The sequence below is a fragment of the Pelmatolapia mariae genome, linkage group LG15 (genome assembly GCF_036321145.2).
Source record: "Pelmatolapia mariae isolate MD_Pm_ZW linkage group LG15, Pm_UMD_F_2, whole genome shotgun sequence".
Taxonomy (NCBI): Eukaryota; Metazoa; Chordata; class Actinopteri; order Cichliformes; family Cichlidae; genus Pelmatolapia; species Pelmatolapia mariae.
Genome location: NC_086240.1, coordinates 10,263,308 through 10,276,138, shown reverse-complemented (window position 1 = coordinate 10,276,138; position 12,831 = coordinate 10,263,308). Strand labels below are relative to the sequence as shown.

Sequence of the window (12,831 nt, the reverse complement as noted above, 5' to 3'; positions counted from 1 at the left end):
TTGGCTTCCTGTTAAATCCAGAATTGAATTCAAAATCCTGCTCCTCACATACAAGGTCTTAAATAATCAGGCCCCATCTTATCTTAATGACCTTGTAGTACCATATCACCCTATTAGAGCACTTCGCTCTCGCTCTGCAGGCCTACTTGTTGTTCCTAGAGTATTTAAAAGTAGAATGGGAGGGAGAGCCTTCAGTTTTCAGGCCCCTCTTCTGTGGAACCAGCTTCCAGTTTGGATTCAGGAGACAGACACTATCTCTACTTTCAAGGTTAGGCTTAAAACTTTCCTTTTTGCTAAAGCATATAGTTAGGGCTGGACCAGGTGACCCTGAATCCTCCCTTAGTTATGCTGCAATAGACATAGGCTGCCGGGGATTCCCATGATGCATTGAGTTTTTCCTTTCCAGTCACCTTCTCACTCACTATGTGTTAATAGACCTCTCTGCATCGAATCATATCTGTTATTAATCTCTGTCTCTCTTCCACAGCATGTCTTTCATCCTGTTTTCCTTCTTTCACCCCAACCGGTCGCAGCAGATGGCCGCCCCTCCCTGAGCCTGGTTCTGCCGGAGGTTTCTTCCTGTTAAAAGGGAGTTTTTCCTTCCCACTGTCGCCAAAGTGCTTGCTCATAGGGGGTCATATGATATGATTGTTGGGTTTTTCTCTGTATTTATTATTGTGCTATCTAATGTACAATATAAAGCGCCTTGAGGCGACTTTTGTTGTGATTTGGCGCTATATAAATAAAATTGAATTGAATTGAATTGAATTGTGTCTTACAGCTTCTGAAAAACCCAGTTTCTAAATCTCTAATTATCTAATGTATATATGGGGGGTTTGCCCAGGGCACCAAACTGGCTAGGATTGCCCCTGCCTGTGTACATGTCCCATGTTTAGTCTGTCTTGTCTTCATGTGTGTTTAACTATTGTCTCTGTGTCCCTCACTCTCTCTCCTGTCTGTCTCCTGCATCGTGTCACGTCTGTGTCTTTGTCTGTTTCCTGTTTTTGTCACAGCGCAGTGCGCTGGTGTGTTAGCTAGAGCAGGGCCCAAGAGCAGACGTGACATGACTTCACAAAAGGCGAGCCTTTATTATGACTGATGACAGAAGGCAAAACAAATGCTGAGACGAGTGCAGGCAAGGCAACTAAACTGGAAAACAGACTAAGAAAAACCTATGAAACTGTGATAAAGCTATGAAACTTCGAGAACTAATTCTATGACTGTGACTATGAGAACTGTGACGACTATGACGAGACATAACTGGGAAGGTTACACAGACGACGCGACACAGACTTCATGAAACACATAGGCTGTGTCCCAATTCAGGGTCTGCACGCTTGAAGTACGCATTTCAAGTGCGATTACGTCACCGCCACGCGACGACGGCTGTCCCAATTCAAAGTGTACTCCAAATGCATACTCCAAATGCGCCGTCGATTTCCCAAAATATCAAGCGTGGTCCGGTGCACGCTTCGTGGTCCCATATATCCCACAATTCATAGCGTTGGGTGTGGATAATTTTGCAGAAAAATACAGCAGAAGGGAGCGGCCGAAGAGTGAACTGTCAAAAGTAAGTACTGAATATTATGTCACTTATTTATGTGCGAATGTTTAAGAACATTAAAACATTACTGTTGGCCACATGTCGGCAAAGTTATGTGACATTAGAGATGTTTGTACTTTCAGCATTAACCTTGTTTTAAAGCCTCTAATTCTAAATATATATATAGTTGACCTTAATCTTACAGAGAATGTGATGATTTTATGGATAATTAAAGTCAGTCATATATCCACAAACACAACAAGCTGAAAGTCAGTGATGCTGCTCGGTTTGCAGTCCTCAATATCACGGCACAAGCAGGATTCACTGAACTGTTAATGTTAGCTATGTTATATTGCTGCCTCTGTTCGGTGGTGTCGAGCCAAACGGACTTTAACGTTGTGGAATTACAGGGATTATTTTACATAACCATCATCTTATCATTGCATTAATTATCATTTCATCAAAGTGTTTATTGAAGCTGCTGGCATTATGTTATAATTTATATTATAGGGGTTATCATAATCAAATATTGACATTTTTATTACAGGTGCAGTTATAACTACTTTAAAATGATTGAGTTAAATATATATGTATCATAACTCATATGCTGAGTATATTGTTACAGTAAAATAGTAGCTGAGCAAAGGCCTGAATGTATTCAGCTTCTTGTGGTATTTGAGTTTGCTTAGTTACAGGTGACAGAAGGATGTCCAGTCCATGGTGACCTCAAAGGCCTTAGATCATCACCATATTCTTAAGAGTATGCCACAAGGAGGAACCTCTGTGTTTGCATTTAATTCTTTAAATACATGAATGTTCTGTACATGCAAATTATGTGCTTGTAAACGCAAGAAGGGGCGTTACAATACCCTGATGTTATAAAAGCAATCTAGAGTGTATTTTGGGCAGAGATGTACAACTGTTTTGCAGTTTGCACCTCTCCACGCTGCGTGCATTAAAATCAATTGTTTGAACGACCTCTTCTGGACTATCATTGTTTTACTCTCATCCTCAATTTCGAACCCGTAACAACGTGTGTTTGAACGAGCTGACGGTTCACTCGTTAAGCTGAAAGAAAGATGCTTTAATCACAGGAGTCACACATGTGTCCACTGGACCATCTGGAACTCTTCTTGTTTAGCACTCGTAATAACACAAACACTAAATCCTCCTTCTCTTGTGCTGTTTTGTAGTAGTGTATACACCTGAGACTGTCACCTGTCTGTCTGTCCTGCACTCTCTCTCTGTTTCTTTCTCTCTGATTGTGGAATAAAAGTATGAACATGTATTTATAAGTTACACTTGTGTTTGAATCCTGCAGCTTATCACACATTTGATTTCCATGTGTGACAACTGCAAGTGTCCAGAGTGAGGACAGACTGAGGGACCCACTGCTGCACATCATCTGTGAGGCTTTGCACCCCTGATGATCCACCAGGACAAACTCACAGTGTGTGAGGAAGAGGAGGAGGAAGAGCCAGCAGCAGCTGACAGATGGAGAGAATAGACAGACTGTTCCCTGTTTGTGAAGGACTGCTAGGAAAGTTTAAAATAACTAATTGTCTGTCCTGAATCAGTCTTATTAGGTAATGTTCAAATAATGTTATCATCCCAGTGTTTTCAGTGTGGGAGAAAGTACTCAGGGCCTTCAAGTTACACACTATGAAAGGCAGCAACAAGTTTAATATTCAGAAACCTAAAGTATGTATCAGCAGCAGAATGGAGCTAAAAATAAATGTTTGTTTCAGTTCTATGAAGCTTTGAGTATTTTGGATTAGTAGCACTGCTGTGTTTGTTGCATCATATTGCTGTAATTGTTTATATGCTTTATATATTCTGAGGTAAGTTGATCTATAGTGTTACATCATATTCTATAAGGATGTTATGTGTTTGTTTACTTTCTGCCCAGTTTGACCCATTTAGCAGAAGTCAGCCTGTTTAAGGCTCTGATATCTATTCTGTATGACTTAAAGCAGTTATGACATGGTCTGATTTTCTCACCCAATAAAGGAATATTTAATATATCAGTCTACTCTTCATTTTATCAGAAACAGTTTTCACAGCTCATACATTTTTACACATATATGTAAGCATTGAGCCAAATTTAGTAATGCCAACATATTGAAAGACCAATGTTTGTCTCTTATATATAATACATCTGTATATACACTGTCAGAGATACTTGTCTTTGAGTGAAGATTTAAGATGATAGGAGATATAAACAACTGCAACTTGAATCTTTGACTCAAGTTGACTTTGACTTGTAATATGTACATATATATATATATATATATATATATATATATACACACATACACACATATATATATATATATATATATACACACATACACACATATATATATATATACACATACACACACACATATATATATATATATATATATATATATATATACACATATACATATATACATATATATATACACACCGCACGGTGTGAGGTCTCGCAGCAACCTATCAAACACGGCGCGTTTCTCGGCTTTTAACAAAATGCTATACGTCGCCAGGTGTTTCATCAGATTCAAGGTGGTACCTCCTTTGCACAGTATCATCTTAAAGCACTTGTTGCAGGCTGGTGAGTTTGCATCTTTTGCTTTACAGCCAGACTTTTGACCGCTTCGCCTTGGGCATTTTCAATCTGTAGCTCTGCTCTAAAAGAACGGACGCACCTGGGCCCGCCTACTATCCTCGGAAACGTAAAATGATTGGCTAGAATCTAAAGTGTATCACATCTCAGGAAAAAAAAAGCACCGAAATAAAGCACCGAAATGTGCGCTGCTTTTCGGTCTGGTTACTACCGTTTATGTCAGAACCGGTGCCATCATGGCACCGGACACCGGTACCCATCCCTAGTCCTGATCCCCAAGGACCCCAAGAAGGGACCGGTCCCATCCAACTACCGACCAATAACCTGCCTCAGTAGTACATGGAAGCTCCTGTCAGGCATCATATCGGCTAAGATGAAAAGGCACATGGGTCAATACATAAGCGGGGCTCACAAAGGGATTGGCAAGAATACCAGAGGCGCAAAATACCAGCTACTGGTAGACAGAACAGTCAGCCGAGACTGCAAGACCAGACTGACCAACCTGTGCACTGCGTGGATTGATTACAAGAAGGCCTATGACTCAATGCCCCACAGCTGGATACTGGAATGCCTAGAATTGTACAAGATCAACAGGACCCTAAGAGCCTTCATCAGGAACTCAATGGGGATGTGGCGTACAACACTAGAGGCCATCTCCAAGCCCATAGCACAAGTCACTATCAAGTGCGGGATCTACCAAGGAGATGCTCTGTCCCCACTGCTGTTCTGCATAGGCCTGAACCCCCTCAGTGAGATCATTAACAAGACTGGCTACGGATACCGACTACGAAACGGAGCGGTTGTCAGCCACCTCCTGTACATGGATGACATCAAGCTGTATGCCAAGAGTGAACAAGACATCGATTCACTGATACACACCACCAGGCTATACAGCAATGACATTGGAATGTCGTTCGGTCTGGAGAAGTGTAGTCGGATGGTAACAAAGAGAGGCAAGGTAGTCAGAACTGACGGGATTGAACTACCAGAAGGCAACATTGCAGACATAGAGGACAGTTACAAGTACCTGGGGATCCCACAGGCGAATGGGAACCATGAAGAGGCCGCTAGGAAAGCTGCCTCCACCAAATACCTGCAGAGGGTCAGACAAGTCCTGAGGAGTCAGCTGAACGGCAAGAACAAGATCCGGGCTATCAACACCTACGCCCTGCCCGTGATCAGGTACCCTGCTGGGGTAATAGGCTGGCCAAAGGAGGAGATAGAAGCCACTGATATAAAGACAAGAAAGCTCCTGACCATGCATGGAGGGTTTCACCCCAAGTCCAGCACCCTGAGGCTGTACGCTAAGCGGAAGGGAGGGGGCCGGGGACTGGTGAGTGTCAGCACCACAATCCAGGATGAGACAAGAAACATCCACGAATACATCACGAAGATGGCCCCAACTGACAGCGTACTCAGTGAATACCTCAGGCAATAGAAACCCAAGAAAGAGGAGGAAGGCGAGGAACCATCATGGAAGGACAGGCCCCTGCACGGTATGTACCACCGGCAGATAGAGGAGGTGGCTGATATCCAGAAATCCTACCCGTGGCTGGACAAACCTGGACTGAAAGACAGCACAGAGGCACTAATCATGGCAGCACAAGAACAAGCTCTGAGTACAAGATCCATAGAGGCTGGGGTCTATCACACCAGGCAAGACCCCAGGTGCAGGCTGTGTAAAGATGCCCCTGAGACAATCCAGCACATAACAGCAGGGTGAAGGAACATCAGAAAGAAGGAACACGAGAAGCTGGAGAAATACCAAGGGCTCAGAGAAGAGCTCGAGAGGATGTGGAGGGTGAAGGTAAAGGTGGTCCCCGTGGTAATCGGAGCACTAGGTGCGGTGACTCCCAAGATAGGCGAGTGGCTCCAGCAGATCCCGGGAACAACATCGGAGATCTCTGTCCAGAAGAGCGCAGTCCTGGGAACAGCTAAGATACTGCGCAGGACCCTCAAGCTCCCAGGCCTCTGGTAGAGGACCCGAGCTTGAAGGATAAACCGCCCGCAGGGGCGAGATGGGTGGGGTTTTTTTTTTTATCATAATAATCTGACAATACATTTGGGGCGACTGGAATCGATAAGGGAATCGTTTGCAAAAATGGCAAACAATTCCAAGGAATTGAAACAGTGGGAACCGGTTCTCAACAAGAACCGGTTTTCGATACCCATCCCTACTCAAAATGCTGGGTCACAGACCCAGCCATGACAGTTTTATTCTGACAGTCTTGTGTCTCTAAAGGATTTTGTTAAGTTGTGCGTTCTCCCTGTCTTGTTGTACCTTATTAGTTCCAGATGTTGTTTAACTGAACTTCCCGGAGGAACCAACTCGAGGGATTAATAAAGTTCTCTCTCCGTTTCTCCTGTTTAGCCTCGTTACAAACACTACAGCTAACAAGTGGATTTTCCTGTTTTAGCTCAGCCAGCAAACAAAGCAGAACCACTTCCTGCTGAAGAGACAAAGTGAAAGTTTTTAAATAAACTCATTGCTGCAGCAAAGAGCAGCACAACAGTGAGACAGATTTTTAGCTTCAGTGTTTTTTTATTCACCACTAACTCAATGCTTCTGTCTCTAATTAGCTAACATAAACTAATCTATGTCTATTAGCAACCAACCAACTCAAAGAGTTCATGTTACTAACAGCTCACCTCTCTGCAGCAGACACAGGCTGGACTTTAAAATTAATGGGGCGATCTGCAGACCAGTCACTCTGTAAGGACACACAGCTGGGTTCAGGTCCAGCAGGTCTGTTAGAGAAGAAAAATGTGTTTTTCCATTTGGAGCCACAGAAGCTGATGAAGACTTAGATCACCTTCATCATCCCAAAGAGAAACAGGTTTGCAGGTTGAGCATGAGCAGAAGGAAACTCCGAACTACTGTTTTACATAGTAAGAACAGAGCGCCACCCAGAGGTCATTTACACAGTGCAGGACTATTGATGGTCCCACTGTGAGCAGCAGGAGTTTAAATGGTGGACATGTTTTATAGAATAAAGGAATAAAGGTTCAGTGACTTCCTTTGAGATGCAGTCTAGAGACCAGGAAACATCGAGCAGTTCATTTAAATGAGATAAACTGACATCAAAGAGTTCATATTACTAACAGCTCACCTCTCTGCAGCAGACACAGGCTGGGCTTTAAAATTGATGGGACGGTCTGCAGACCAGTCACTGTGTAAGGACACACAGCTGGGTGGAGGTCCAGGTGGGTTCCTGTGAACAGTGATGGAGCAGTGATGTGAGTGCTGAGCTGTGACATGGAGTAGAGTCATGGACAGTTAGAGATGGTCATCTCACCTCTGAGCTTTGGTCTGGCTCTCATGTTCCCCACACAGAGTGCTTTTAGAGGGAGGGACTCCCTCCTCTCTGTCCTCACACTGATCCATGCTGCTCAATTCAGCTCACACACACTTTCTACCTGCAGAGGAAACACAAATCATTCATGTGCACATCAACTGAGAGCTGCAGAGGTCGTGTCTGATGTGTTGGACTAACATCCATCTGAGACACAGCTTTCATCACTTCACTACAGAAAGTGTCACAGAGCCGAGTTCAGCCTCCAAATCCTCCATTACTGTAGTCCTACAAAGGTCAAACATGGCTGCAGAGAGCAGCTTTATGTCAGTAACAATGTCCAGGACCAAGCTGACTGCTTACAGAGTTCATACTCTAACTGCTCTGCTAGCTAAGCTAGCTCATGTTAATGCTGCTCAGAAAATGGATATAAAACATTAGAGTGAAAAGTAAAGCTTAAAAGCTGCATGGAGCTGGCAGTGTGACATTTGTCTCAAAGCTGCACGTGGACATGTGGAGCGAGATGTTTTAGATATTTGTGCACAGGAAGGTTTTTGATTGGTGAAGCTGAACTTAATAAACTGAGTGTAAATAATGAGAATATACTCAGGTTGCGATGTGTGGATTGAAGCACACGCTTGTGTAGGGATGGGTATCGAAAACCCACTGTTCCCACTGTTTCAATTCCTTGGAATTGTTTGCCATTTTTGCAAACACTTCCCTTATCGATTCCAGTCACCCCGAATGACGTCACCACGTTGCGGAGCGTCATTTACCTGGCAGGAAACATGGCGGCTCAAACGCTAAAAAGGTTGGTTATACTTTACGAGGACGGATGACAACAGGGCAACTTGCAATACTTGCAAAGTAGATATTTCATTTAAGAGAGGAAACACTACGAATCTGCAAAAGCATTTGCTCACAAAACACGCGATAACCTTAAATGAATGTCGTGTTTTTAATTCCGCTCCGGACTCGTGAATCTCAACCAGCAGCAGCGGTAATGTTTGCACGTCCTCTCCCGTTAATGCGGCAGGTAAATAATCAACTAACAGTGCATATTATGTTAGCGCGATCTGCTTTATTACAAAACCTGCCATTACTGTGCATTTAGGCGACCATGATGAGACAGACAGAGTCTGTCTGGCAGTTGTTGCTGCAGTCTACCGGTAGCGTCTCCTTTCAGGCCAGGATAGACGAATGTCACCGAGCAGTGACCAAGTTTGTGGTCAAAGGCATTTGCCACAGCAGATGCCCCCAATTTTCAGTAAGTGAATGTGTTTAATTGTAGGCAGGGGCATTACTGGATATTCTTGTGTAATTGCTACAGAATAATTTATGTTATACTTTGTTATTGCTACAGAAGAATATTTATTTCTGTGACATCCCATTGAAGAGCCGTAGGCTGTGGATCTCTTAAGATCTCACTGTTGGGTTTGTAAGGCCATGTTACTCCTAAATTTCTATCTTGTTCAAAGAGAAAATATAAACAAAGTTCTAAGCTAATCGACCTTAGTGTTCTCCTTTTTAAAAAGAATCGATAAAGAATCGAATCGTTAAACAGAATCGAAAATGGAATTGGAATCGTGAAAATCTTATCAATACCCATCCCTACACTTGTGAGTCCTCAGATGAAACACACAAATCACTGCACACGTGTGTAAATCTGTGCATCACATTGTATTACTCTAGAGACAGGTTTCTCTGTTAATGAGCTGAGATCTTTTATTGGGACTGTCACCTGTCACCATGGTTACCGACTGTCACCTGTGTGCACTGAGAGCAGAGAGAGGCTGTGCAGCTGTTCAGCGCTGACATCAGTGTGTGCAGCTGCATGACTTCATGAATCAGTGTGACACAGGTGTGGGAGCAGTGTTGCCAACTCCTCAGTAAGGAAAATCACTATTGGTTGTCCTAAAAGCCACTAGAAGTCGCTAAATGACGTCATCGCCTAATTTGCATAATTGGTCATGCTTATGTTATTGTAACCCACGCTGTAGGAGAGAAATAACATCATAGAAGAGACATACATAGAGACAGTTTGGATGCATACAGGCAGTAGCGGTTTTTGATATGGGCGACATGAGCAGTTGCCCAGGGCGGCATCACGGGCATCGGCAAAAAAAAAGTTGCTCGCACCCATGCTGCACCGACATCATGCCAGCGCATTTTTGTGATTGCAGGCGGTTTTCTGTCGCCTGTTGCGAGGTGCGCCTCCTGCTTGCAGCACAGGGAGGAGAGGGCGGGGCGGCGGGGGATTTTCTGGCTAGAGCAGCATCTAATAACCAACTCGCAAAATAAAACAAAATAAAAACAAAAAAACAAACACGAAAACACCAGACATTATGATACAGACTTATAATTTGCACCGATGTTTTTTTGAAATTCTATACACGAAAAGTGAGCGCGAGAGCCCTCGGTGCGCCTGCTCGCTGCTGAAGTCAAAGTAAAGTTTATTGTCATCTCCGCTACATACAGTCCAGTATATAGAGAGACGAGACGACGAGGCTCCAGTTACAGCAGTGCAAGTAAACAAACAATAAATATAAGAAGAGTAAGAAAATAAATACACACTTTAGGACCAGGGGTAAAGGGATCAATAACAATTTAAAATTTATAATTTACAGTTTGACACACAAACTGTCGAAAGGGGAGGGGGGCTGCTTCCAAATAGAGCACATTTCATTCATAATGATGTAAAGCCCATTATGTGTTCATGATTTGAATCCTGGGTTGTGTGAAACCCCAGAAATAAACTCTACACAAAGTGAATCTGTGAACTGAGGTGTAGGTCTATTAGATTATGTTGTGGTGATCCTTGGGTTGGGGGATGGGTGTTCATACTGGAGTGCAAAATTAAAACCAAGATGGACAAGAAAAGTTCAAAGTCATCAGGTGCTCAGTTTAGAAAAAAGAGAAAAGAGGAGGAGGAGAAACGAGCAAAAGATCCAGGTAAGCAGATGTGTCATTGGATAATGGCAGGTCATCCTGAAACAATCAGAATACTTTATTAATCCCTAAGGAAATTATGTGGGTTACAGTTGCTCCAAGAAGAAATGGTAAAAATAGTAACAGTAACAGACTAAACTCCAAACAATACATTATGTTAGAGATTTGACACATTTAAGAAATATCACTAATATATACAGATCACTCAATTATAAATATCAAGAATTAATTATTATAAATAAATAAATATTAAGAAACTTGACAAGTATATTCCAGAGTAGAAAAGGGTGTGTGTAAAAAGGATGTACCTGTCCTTAACTTGGACAACATCAGACACCACCCTAAGGGAGTCCAGCTCCATCCCCACCACATTACTGGCCTTGTGGATCAGTTTATTTAGTCTGTTGGCATCTGCGACCCTCAACCTGCTGCCCCAGCATGCAACAGCATGGAGGATAGCACTGACCACAACACAGATACAACAAGATAACATCAATTAGTAGGGATAGTGAAAACGTCTGTTTACGTTTGTTAGCCACTTGGCTATGAGAGTAAACAGTAAACACTGATTTAGCTTTTTGAGTCTTTTGGACTGTGTTCAGCACAATATTAATTAATCATTGTCAATTGCTGATTTGTCCTTTCTCATTATATTGGCTGTTTGTAAGCCATTCTACTATGCATACTCTCTCTCTCTCTCTCTCTCTCTCTCTATATATATATATATATATATATATATATATATATATATATATATATATATATGTGTGTGTGTGTGTGTGTGTGTGTGTGTATGTTTATCTGGTTAAATTCAATATGGTTCCAACAACAGTCTTTACAATAAAATATGTTGGAGGGAGTGACTGCCCAGGGCACCAAAAAGGCTAGGACCGCCACTGCATAGAGGTGAACGTGTCCTGCTCTGACAGCAGCTGGGGTAGACTGTTGCGTGAGCGCTTTGGCACCGGCGAGGTGCCCCCGGTGTTCCAGATCCGCTGCTTGTTGACAGTAAGAACGATACGTGCTTTCACGTCAAACAGTCGTCACAAGTCTCCAATAACACCAGAAAAAGTCGCCAGATTTGTCGCTTTTTAGAAAAGAAAAACTCGCTAAGGGGGTCTGAAAACTCGCTAAATATAGCGACAAAGTCGCTAAGTTGGCAACACTGTGTGGGAGTTTCTGGCTGTTCTCCTGAATAAGTCAGTGACGTAATGACGCTGGGCCTGCGGAGGAATGCGTGTTTCTGATGTGGCTTCATCCCAGACACACGATGACAAACAGCTTTACCTTAACTTTACATTTTTCGTGTGGTTTCTTTCAGGAGATTCCAGATTACTACACAAACACTCAGAGCCTGAAACACTGAGACTAACGGAAAACTGGGTTTCTCTTGAACACAAAGTGACAGCAGAGTGAGCAGAGAAACAAACGACAGACCAAATCTTCACAGCATGTTTCCTTTTTTCAGCAGAAACATCTGTTTCCACGTTATGTACAGCGGCCTCACTCAGAGCTCACGGCGGGTCGGCCTCTTAGTCCAGCTGTGAGTCCGTTACCGTGAACTATGGAGCGGCAGATTTGTGCTGAACTAAGCTGCACACAGCTGATGTTAGCCAGGAAACATTACAGACTGCTAACGTTACCTTAACACGGAGCTTCACACGGAGACGATCAGCGTCAAAGTTCAGGAGAGAAAAACTTTGGGAAGGAAAAACCAGGGAGGGGCTTGTGGGACAGAGGGTCCACAACCCACCTGCAACAGGGACCGCCCGTCACAAACATTCTGACCAATCACAGCACTCCATGTCACTCCGCTGCGGTCAGCCTGTGGCTGTGTTGAGTGTCAGTAACAGTCAGAGAGGATGGAGTCAGTGAACGCAGCACATAAGATTTTCTATTGAGCGTAGAAAAACACTGAATAGATTTAGTTTGAGTGAATGGACAGCACACGTTAGTCTGCACAGACCATAATAAAAATGACAGGCGGCTGTTTGTGCAGAGCTGATTTATTTCCGCTTATTTTTCTGTTTGAAGCCATTGACTGTAGAAAACATGGACGACGCGACAGCTCCCCAAAAATGAAGCCAAAACGTCTCTATCGCCCCCTGGTGTCTGGCTGCAGTATAGGTCATAAACCCCGCCTCCTCCATGTTAGCGGATGGGACTGGGGTCAGACTAAAATAAATTAATTCTCCTCGGAAATTTTTTTTTCCAAAGATTCTTTCTTTTGTTATCAAAAGTTCTCATCACACTGTTGTGTTGGGGTCTCCTGTCCCATCAGTTTGATTCTAATTCCTACCGCGGCGATGTTGAATTGGGGTGTAACGTAATCATAGCAGCTTTGACTGACAGCTGCAGTCACGGAGAAAATTGCGTATCTCTGTTCGGGAATAGATACAAAATAACACATATTGTACTATACTGCCCACTTCCTG

General features: G+C 43.2%; 1 protein-coding gene across 5 annotated transcripts in view; it reads right to left on the bottom strand.

Annotated features, from left to right (window-relative positions):
• LOC134643110 (protein NLRC3-like) overlaps positions 1-12,133 on the bottom strand; it is a 48,377-nt gene extending 36,244 nt beyond the window's left edge. For 3 of the 5 annotated variants that reach the window (XM_063495341.2, XM_063495339.2, XM_063495343.2), the window contains exons 1-4: positions 12,040-12,133; positions 7,451-7,571; positions 7,265-7,366; positions 6,804-6,902 (exon numbers count right to left, since the gene is read on the bottom strand). In XM_063495341.2, coding sequence (XP_063351411.1) covers positions 6,804-6,902; positions 7,265-7,366; positions 7,451-7,539 — 290 coding nt within the window. In that variant the 5' untranslated portion in view covers positions 7,540-7,571; positions 12,040-12,133. Of the gene's footprint in view, positions 1-6,803; positions 6,903-7,264; positions 7,367-7,450; positions 7,572-11,892; positions 11,910-12,039 lie in introns of those variants that run through there. The other 2 variants (XM_063495340.1, XM_063495342.2) reach the window with 2 other exon arrangements.
• Positions 12,134-12,831: the final 698 nt, after the last annotated feature.